This window comes from Branchiostoma floridae, chromosome 2 (assembly GCF_000003815.2).
Source record: "Branchiostoma floridae strain S238N-H82 chromosome 2, Bfl_VNyyK, whole genome shotgun sequence".
Lineage (NCBI taxonomy): Eukaryota > Metazoa > Chordata > Leptocardii > Amphioxiformes > Branchiostomatidae > Branchiostoma > Branchiostoma floridae.
In genome coordinates this window covers 18,812,059-18,822,057 of record NC_049980.1, presented here as the reverse complement: position 1 = coordinate 18,822,057, position 9,999 = coordinate 18,812,059, and the positions used below count along the sequence as shown (strand labels likewise).

General features: G+C 41.0%; 1 protein-coding gene across 1 annotated transcript; it reads left to right on the top strand.

Moving 5' to 3' along the window:
* The first annotated feature begins 3,494 nt into the window (after positions 1-3,494).
* LOC118409991 (protein JTB-like) lies at positions 3,495-8,660 on the top strand. The gene is made up of 5 exons (XM_035811432.1): positions 3,495-3,869; positions 4,181-4,242; positions 6,741-6,814; positions 7,114-7,196; positions 7,982-8,660. Exons 1-5 carry the CDS (start codon positions 3,808-3,810, stop codon positions 8,139-8,141), a joined length of 441 nt encoding a protein of 146 aa, XP_035667325.1. The 5' UTR covers positions 3,495-3,807; the 3' UTR covers positions 8,142-8,660.
* The last annotated feature ends 1,339 nt before the right edge of the window (positions 8,661-9,999 follow it).

Below are 9,999 nucleotides of genomic sequence, written 5' to 3'. Positions count from 1 at the left end.
GCTTCTGTGAATCGTAGCGCGAGTGATATTGGACATCTTCTAATCTTCTCAAACTACATGAAGTATGTACGGCTTATGAAAGAAAATACCAGAATGATAGATAAAAAAACCTGCTGATGAAAGTGAGAAACGCCAGATACTCTTGAGCTCCGGTCTATTGACATGTAAATGAGGGACACCAGAATTCCAGTCAGGTCGACTCGATGCACATGCGTACAAGCTTTGGACGTCGCAGGGACAGAAAAGATAGGACGAGTAAAAAAAGTAAAATCCAACAGTTGGTGGCGATGTTAGCTTGTTATGTAACCATGGCAACAACACTGGGGACACTGAAAAGGCAACACATTCTTTTTGTTTTACCGGATGCTCTAAATTTCACTAAATGAGTTTGCTTAGACAGTCGGCGGAGAAGCGAGATATGATTATGGTAGTCTTTGATGCATGAATGACCTGAAGGCTTGTGACAGGATCGCCCAATTTTCACAGGAGAGAAAAATACAGCACTATAATGAACAAAATTGGACGTCAGTGGAAGAATTCCCTGAGGACATACACTGCCGATTCTTCAAAGGATCATTCTGTTTATTAGTGAGCTTTTGGAAGCTTTTTTGTCCCGAGGAAAGTCAGGACTTCGCTATTGAAGATTTCGTTAAGCCTGTGGAAAAGAATTCAAAAGGGGCCGAGGAAAGGGAGAAAGAAATTAAAGAGAGAATGGGACGGACGGGCGGTGGGACAGTCAGTGGGTGTGATGGAGAAAGGGAGGAGGGACGGGCTGAGGGACGGAGGGACAGGCTGTGGAACAGAGCTCAAGAAGGAATGGGAAGTGGGCCGGTTAGAGGGATAGGCGATGGGTTGGAGGAACAGGAGGTGGGACGGAGGGACGGCCGAAGGACGGACGGTGGAAGGGACGGGCGGTCACTCAACAAAATCATGTTAGAAGCACAATCCTTACAGATGTTTAAAGCTACCTCATCATAGCCTCAGTCTAGACTTTTCATGTTCGACACATCAAATAAATCTCTATATCTGAACCAGGTTGGCGGTTTCTTTCAGTGAGGCACCAAAAGAGCGTGCAACATTTACAAGCAAGTGGCTGACGAACCACTTCGGTAGTACAGGAAAGATTAGGGTACTTCAGTCTGTAGAATACTGAACCTTACATTTGTAAGTCTCTTGAATGACCCCGGGTTGTTTTGATCTTTAGAATTGTTGTTGAGCGCTGGGCAGCGACTTCCAATTTAAAGACTCTTGACATTTTATGTAAGTCACTAAGTGAGTGATGAAAAAGGTTATATTATTTTGTATCACTATATACTACTCTTACAGATGACATCATTAGGGTATTACTGGTCTGAAGGAGTGCCTGACGACATTTGTTATGAGATATGTAATTCATGAAGCGGAGGTGGATCCGCACGGTGACTCGTGTGCGAAATGGAAGACTGAAAAGGTCAAACATTTTATCAAGAGAGAAAACTGTTTATTGGTCAGCATTTCTGAGATGCTGAAAAGTCGGGATACGGAAACGTACAACCCGAAAAATTGTCTTTGACATCTGTAGTCGCGAATATTTTCGAGTTTGAAACATGTGAAAAACAAGGCTTCAACACAAGATGTTTATCAGGCAACATCCTAAGAGCGGAAAGGTATGCCAATCATCCCAACTGCCTCCCATTGTGCGCAACAAGCCGGGATTCTTTCTCCATCCTATGGCGGTTGGCATGTGTGCGTGTTGTTTGCGACGCCTCACTGACGTGTGTCACGTGTGTTTTTCTCCCTTGCCTCGTGACAGAGGACTGTGCACATTGGAGCACGTCAGTTCCAGGCTGACGCTCAGGATACTTAGTATGTAACCATGTTGTTGTTGAACTAACTGCATAAGGAATATACTGATATGAGTGTTAAGCAGACCAAGGATGTAATGTATCACATATATGTACCACACCGATATAACATCATCCTTACAACAAAGATAAATCTGACAGAGCATCGATGGCCACAGTGTTAGATGCCATCCAGTCATCTGTTAACTTTTATTTGGAAGTGTACGTTGTGAATGGTTTCCTGCTTATTCCACTTGAAGTCACTACACTGTACTACAGTAGCATACACAGAAATATCAACCACCGCAAACTACAGTACCTTTACCGGATGTTTTTTTACAGCATGGTTGATTTCTTACCTGTCCCTTATTGCCATGCCTTGTATATGTAAATGCATTTGCTTGTATTACATTTTGGTGCACTTCTTGCTATCCTTAGTTTTTGAAATGAACCATCCATTTATTTTAATCGTCTTTAGCTCTTGTGCCTTGTCGGACATATGATACTTCGGTAAACTAGATAGGGGCCACGAATAGCCGAGCTTCAGCTTAGTCTCTGTCTTATCCCAGTACTTTCGATTCTGCATTTCCTCTCGTACTTTGCAATTTTATCCTGTGTATAAATTGGAAATAAACAACAACAACAAAATAACAAAACAAATATGGAATCGCATCTGTCCGGTGTTTTCTTTCCAATTGAGATTTTCTATCATCGATGCTATTGTGTTTATATAACCGCGAGTAAGGGCTATAGCGCTATTATATATAAAAACCAATTAGACGCTTTTATCAAAAAATTATTTCTCATTAAAATCGCACGCAGAGATGACAATTACTTTTGAGTCGAGAAAATTAAAGTTCTCATGCGCTCCCAATACAAGCGAGAGGGAGAAGTCAATCAAATGTCAATCATTTCAGCTATGTGGTATTGTGTGCGTTCTATCTGCATTACCCCTGCAGTTAGTCATGCTGTGTGGATATAACGTTATATGTATAGCGATCTCAATACTATTAGTACTGTGCGTTTTCTGGGGAATGAAACGTACAGGCTACTAAACATTGTCACCAATGAAGTACACAACTTTCCAAACACAGCGAGGCCACATTAAGTTCTTCGTTCTCGGATATACTGCCGCTTCATTTTTTTCTGATTTGTAGACAAGAGTCTAGAAAAAAGTTAATCCATCAGAGTTTCAAATTCTAAATGATAACCAGCCTGGTATGTTGACTGTGTTGTATTTGGATCCATCACAGGCTGCCTGCTTCTGTTTTCACTTATAACGACATGTCCATTTTGCCTTTTCGCTCCATTATGTCTTTAATATTTCCTAATATGAGAATCCAGTTCCAGTAGCAGAAGCGAACTCTGTTGAGTATTTATATAAACGCAAAGTATGCGGAAGTTGGAACCGTCCGTTAGAATGGATTTTCTTGCATTTATGTAAATAGTCACTAGAGGTCGCTTCTGCTAATGCAGTTTTCCTGATGACATTAGATCGTAATGAATACGATGTGTACACGAATAATGTTGCTACCTATACCGCCATAATACAGCAGTTTTGAAGACTTAAAAACAATTTAAGAAATCATAAAATTATAATATGAAAGTAAAGTAGACAAAACTGTTATTCTATTGCCTTATTGATCATTATCTTTTTATTTGCGTTTAGATGAACACGGGTCACTCGGGGTCACTCTGTCGAAGCCGGATGAGTAAGGGGACATGTTCTGTGAGTCATCAGCCATAGTTTCTGTCCCTATCTGTTCCAACCAGCTTTAGATTCACGAGCTAAAAGGCCAACAGATACTACCTGACGACCCATGACAGCAAATAGGACCCACTCCAGGCACTCAACGTTGTAGGAACTCGGCAAACCTCTGTCGCGTTTCGTCACATCATATCCGGGTTCAGAGTTATGTTCTGTGTTGACGAAACACATTAGAAAACGTTCAGGACAGAAGAAAAACTGGTATCGAAAAAGATAATGTCAACTCCAATAAGGTTGTCAAAACCCGTGTTGCTTTATATATTCTTCACGTATTCAAGGTGAGTTCTCTCTCTCTCTCTGCACGCGTGTGTGTGTCCCCTCTTGTTGTTTCAGATATAGAATTTACAAACGGCATAACGTTAAATAATACACGTAACGTTATGTGTATGTGTGTGTGTGTGTGTGTGAGTGAGTGTGTGTTAGTATGTGTTTCTGTGTCAGCATATGTATGCGCATGTGTGTCTACTCTCTAGTCTGTGCCTATGTTCTTGTGTGTGCGTGTGTGTGTGTGTATGTGAGTCTTATTTCTGCCACAAAGAATTCAGACAATCAGAGATGTCACGTAACAGCTGAATGTGTACCTCTGCAGCCTCCATTGTTTATCAGCAGCTGAGAACTCAGATGTCAAGAGCTCTGGCCAGGCTGTCACAGGTAAGCTGTACTCCCCCTCTAAATACTCTTTTGTTTTAACAGTTTGACATCAACTCTTATCATTTCAACTGCCATTTAGAGTAGAGTAGAGTTTTTCAGTCCGGTAGGAGTATCCACTCCAGTTTGGCCTGCTCTTCAATTCGGAATACTCAGGATACTGACATTTCCGGACGTAAGGGATGGTCCAGTGCCCTGTAGTTGTATACGACAGGATGATCTTTCATATGTAATGATGTTTGTCAAATCTTGCTTTAAAACCGTTCACAGTTGGTGCCATCACTACTTCCTCTGGGAGATTGTTCCACCAGCTGACGGCCCGATTTTTGCCATGGATCTTTTTAATTTCAACTGGTGACCTCTTGTTCTTGTTTCTACAGACAAGTGGACTAAACATGGAGTGTCGTATAGTCCTTTCGTGTATTTAAAGGTGTATATTAAGTCGCCTCTTAGTCTTCTATATACCAATGTGGGGAGGTGAAGACTCCTAAGCCTCTCTGGGTAGGGTAGATCCGCCAGACCCGGTACTCTTTTGGTTGCCCTTTTTTGCACTTTCTCAATTTCGATTGCCAGTGACCATAGGTGAGGAGACCATACACTTGCTCCATACTCTAGATGAGGACGGATGATAGACTTGTACGGGGTTAAAAACATACATTTGTCCATAAACTCAAATGTTCTCCATACCAGTCCCATTATCTGATTTGCCTTCTTTGTTATGGTAAGGATGTGTTTGTTAAAACCCAGGTCCTTGTCTACAATAATTCCGAGGTCTTTCTCTTCCTCCGTGAATTCTAGGGACAGAGGCAAGGGATTTGCTTCGTCTTCATTTTGTATGAGAAGTTTGGGTGCATTTATCTGGGTGAAATTGAAGTTGCCACCTTGAAGCCCATAACTGCAGACTGTCCAGGTCTTGTTGTAGTGTTTCACAGTCACGCCTGTATGGTACTGTTCGGTAGATTTTTGTGTCATCCGCAAACAATTTTAAGTGACAGGTAACTGCATTTTGCATATCATTCACGAATATTGTGAATAACACTGGTCCAAGAACACTCCCTTGCGGGACTCCACTGTGTACCTCCGACCACCGTGAATGACTATCGTTGACACACACCCTTTGTTTTCTATTTTCGAGAAACGAGGCTATCCATTTGAGGAGGCTCCCCTTGATCCCATAACTTTCTACTTTCCTCAAAAGCTTTTGTATGGGAACTGAGTCGAAGGCCTTGCGGAAATCCATGTAGATTACATCCACAGGTATACCTTGGTCTAGCCAGGTCGTCCAGCTTTCCAAACATTCCAGGATTTGTGTTACTGTGGATCTTCCAGGGAGGAACCCATGCTGTTGTCGTGTAAAAAGTTCATTCCTTCTCATGTGTTTTATAATCTCATCCCTTATTATACCCTCCAGAACTTTGCCAACCACGGAAGTTAGGCACACGGGTCTGTAGTTGCCTGGAGTTTTTCTACAGCCTTTCTTGAAGAGTGGAGTAATGTTTCCAATTTTCCAGTCTGTTGGCACCTCTCCCTCGTTCAGTGACTTTTGAAAGAGAATGTACAAAGGTGGAGCCAGCGTTCCAGCAAGCTCTTTTAGGACTCTAGGGTGAATCTGGTCTGGTCCCATGGACTTGTTGGGGTTGAGTTTCTATAGACATTTTTGAATATCTTCGATATCTAGTTCAATGCCTTTCAACTCCTGTTTGTATGTTGACTCTTCAGGTTGTGGTATACACCTTGTGTCTTCTTTAGTAAAAGTACTAACGAAGAATTTGTTTAGTATTTCTGCTTTTTCCACATCAGTTATTCATTCTCTTGGTACATTTTAGTCATTTTCATGAGTTTTTACCTGGCCACCACAATTAAACAGGAAGGTGCTAATGCAGGGCAGTATCAGTAATCCTCCATCCATAGTCAAAGGTGTTCTTCCACCCACGGGTAAACTCACTTCATAGGCCCTATGGGAATTTGGTCATGAGCCACCCATTCTGCACCATTGTCAACGGACGGGAACGCACTAGCATGTCCGCACTCTCGGACTTGCCTCAGCTTATCCACAAATGCGAACATTGTGCAGTTTTCACCAGTATCTTAATGAGAAATTTACCAACACTTTGACATTAATCAATACTTGTTACCATTTGGAGAACTTAATCTATGTTGACGTAAATTGCATACGAGCAAATTCTCACAGGGGTCTACCCGTGCCACCTTCTTCTGGGATGTCCTGTAGGGCACTTCCAGCTTGGGTCTTGTTCTGAATACTGTAAATGCAGAAACTTACGTGGTGGTTTTATGTTCGCGAACATTTTTCCATGGCAAGAAGAGATTACAGTGCATGGTGCTACCGTGAACTTAGAACCACCGCGAAAAGTCCTTTTTCCCGCTTCCGCAAAATTAAATCCCCATTTACAGTATTTCAAATTTAAGGATGGGGTTGTTATTTCAAAATTTCACTGGCATTGTCTTTTTTGTTGTTGATCAAAACCCATTGTTTCCTGCAGGTTCTGAAGAATGCTGGCTACAGGAGAAATATGAAGTGATAGAGAAATGCAGACCATGTAAACAGTTTGAATTGGTATGTTCTAACATAATGTGATAGTAACAATTATGATAATGATAATAACAGTAACACTGTTTGATACTAGGTCATGGCCGAAAGGTTTCTTCAGCATGATAATGGTAAAATCATTTAACTATCAAGTCACACTGCAGTCACACTGGCCGTCCATCAAATGATTTTAAAGAAGCTGTAGATGTATATATGTGATACTTGTAATTTGGTCTATGTAGCTTAGGTGTCAATTTTGAGACTCCTGGCAGCTTTTCATGGAACTGCAGCAGTCTTTGATTCCTTTATTTGTTTCTTGTCTACAGACCAGTAACTCAGTTCCTGTGTGCTCTGTGACGGGATATGTGGAGAGAGTATCTTGCAAGAGCTCAGGAGAGGTTTACAGAAGGTAAAATTAGGTTCATTTGTCATCTTAGAATTTGTTAGCAGTGAAAAAAGATAAAGGCCTTAAGTTTGAGGCAGTGAGCCGGTAATCTGTTGTGTCTAGGCTCAGTATTGGAAATGGGAGCCTACCCCTCAAATTCCAAGGCCTTTTTACCTTCCCAACCGAAGTCAGGAACTCATTTACACCTGGGTGGAGCGAGGAAAATTAAAAGTGCCTTTCCCAATGGAATAACATTTACCCAGAAACACCAGTAACTTGAGGTGGGTAACGGTTAAGAAAATTCAGGTTCAGGTCTGGTTCAGGTCCAGAGAATCAGGTCAAGCTCTGAACCTGGACCTGATTCGGTATGTGAAAACTTGTGAATGGATGATGCTCAAAACAATGGTCCATTTTGCTACAAAGAAATCTGTTTTGTGGAGTATTTGACTCCCACTGGCATTTTAAAATCCTGCAAGGCTAACTGCCTTTGTATGACTGACTCTAAAACTTGTAGAAATGATTATAGACTCTACTCTACTTTGCTTGTTATTTTGTTAGACCGGTAAGCCCAAAAACGTGTGAATGCCTGATCATATACTAGTACTGTAAGTTCATTAATGAACAAGAGTAAGCTGTTCATTTTCCAATCATTGTTCAAGGTCCAACATCCGGTCCACTGAATCCTTTCAGGTCCAGTTTTTCCAGACTGGTCCAATATGAATCAGTAACTGGTTTTGTACAGGTGCACCATACCAGTACCCACCATTTATGACAACTCTTCCCCTGTTCCATGTTCACCTATTCTTCAGTTGTCACAACATGCGAGCAGAGGAGAATACCTTCTGGATGTTTGAGGGGGTCTGGTTTGGAGTCTTTGTGGCAGGATATGCTGCAGTGTTTCTTCGACAAAGAATACTGGACAGTGCTGCAACAGCCAGAGTGCACAAACAGATTGCTAGTAGTGTATAATAATACAAGACCTAAGTTTTAACATATTTTGTTCATCATATAATATACGGTACATGTATATAATTATTTGTGCAGAGAGCTGTTTTGTACCTATATATGAAGCAGAGCGCTGTGGTCATTTTTAAGTATATTTCATGACCATGTCTTTCTTTCCTGTTGTTGAAAAGAAAAATACATCTATCTGTAACATGCAGGGGTTGGCGGGAAAAATCGTGACCTTTTCATTATATGCCTTATTTGTTTGACCAGCTATATGGCATATAACATAAGGAAAAGGTCACAATTTTCCCACCCAACCTCTGCTTGGAGAGTACATTTTGGCATGTTATGGAAAACAATCACCTTTTGTTACATTGTACACTGGGAAAGGATCTTACAGGACTAAATATAATTTGTTTCAATTTCCCTCTGTACCTAAATTTGTAAGAAGTGTTGTATGATATAATGCATATCATGTGTATTGATCCAATAATGCCTATTGTTAAACAAGATTATATTTGACTTCAGAGAAACCAAGATGTTTACAAATAGATTAGGCCAAACTTGAATGGTACAAAGAAATACAATCTTATTTGTTTGACCAGCTATATGGCATATAACATAAGGAAAAGGTCACAATTTTCCCACCCAACCTCTGCTTGGAGAGTACATTTTGGCATGTTATGGAAAACAATCACCTTTTGTTACATTGTACACTGGAAAGGATCTTACAGGACTAAATATAATTTGTTTCAATTTCCCTCTGTACCTAAATTTGTAAGAAGTGTTGTATGATATAATGCATATCATGTGTATTGATCCAATAATGCCTATTGTTAAACAAGATTATATTTGACTTCAGAGAAACCAAGATGTTTACAAATAGATTACACTTTCTTTGGAATAACAGGGTCAAAAGACATTGTTTGGTAACAGATCTTATAACTTCTTGACCAAGAGTTTGGACTAAGAAGACTGTCATGGTGTTTAGTGCTGTTATGTCCTGTCTTATAAATTAGTGAAACTTGGCAGCTAGTTCATATGGGCACACTTCTTCTGGGCAAAGGACTTTTAGAAATAAGCCATAAGTATGAAAGTTCATGTGTTGGTAGAATTCACTCTGTTGAATGATAAGATTTATTATCAGTGGTATTATTTCTAAACCAAAGTAAACATGAAATTGTAAACTTTTCGTAACTGCTCATTGAGCCACCTAACACAAAGTGATAGTTGTAAAATTTGGGCTTTGTTCCCACACAACAGAAACACTCACCACAGGAAAGGCCACCACCGCCCGCCAAAAAACAGCAGAGGAGGGAGCGACGACGCCCCAAGCAGAGAAGAGGCCCCGGCCGCCAGCATAACGCGGCCCAAGGCGGACTAACCGGGCCCACGAACCGGGGAAGCGACACCCGCCTGGGCGAAAACCAAACAAAAAGATGGGCTGGCGCACTTCAAGAAAAAAGACAAAATAGAAAGCCCGATAAAAACGACTAAAAAAACGTTAAAAAAAAACAGCCGGAGCCTAACCTCTGCTTGGAGAGTACTGTTTCACTGCATTGACTTTCCGGAAACTGGAAGCGTGGTGATATTTGGGAGTGAATTGAAATTAGAGTGGGAAAATGGAATCTACCATCTTTACAGTTCCAAGCTTGTTGACTGACCCTGATGGGTGTTTCAAACCAACAAGACAATTCACGTACTCCAGGAGAACAGAAGTGCAGTATGATATACACATAAAATGCATAGGACGACATTAAAGGATCGTGTTCAGAGACCTACATTGGAGAAATGAAACAGTGTCTCCAAACTAGATTTTACATCTACATCTGATAAGCATACCCATATCAATCCCAGACATCTGTCACCCTCGACATTT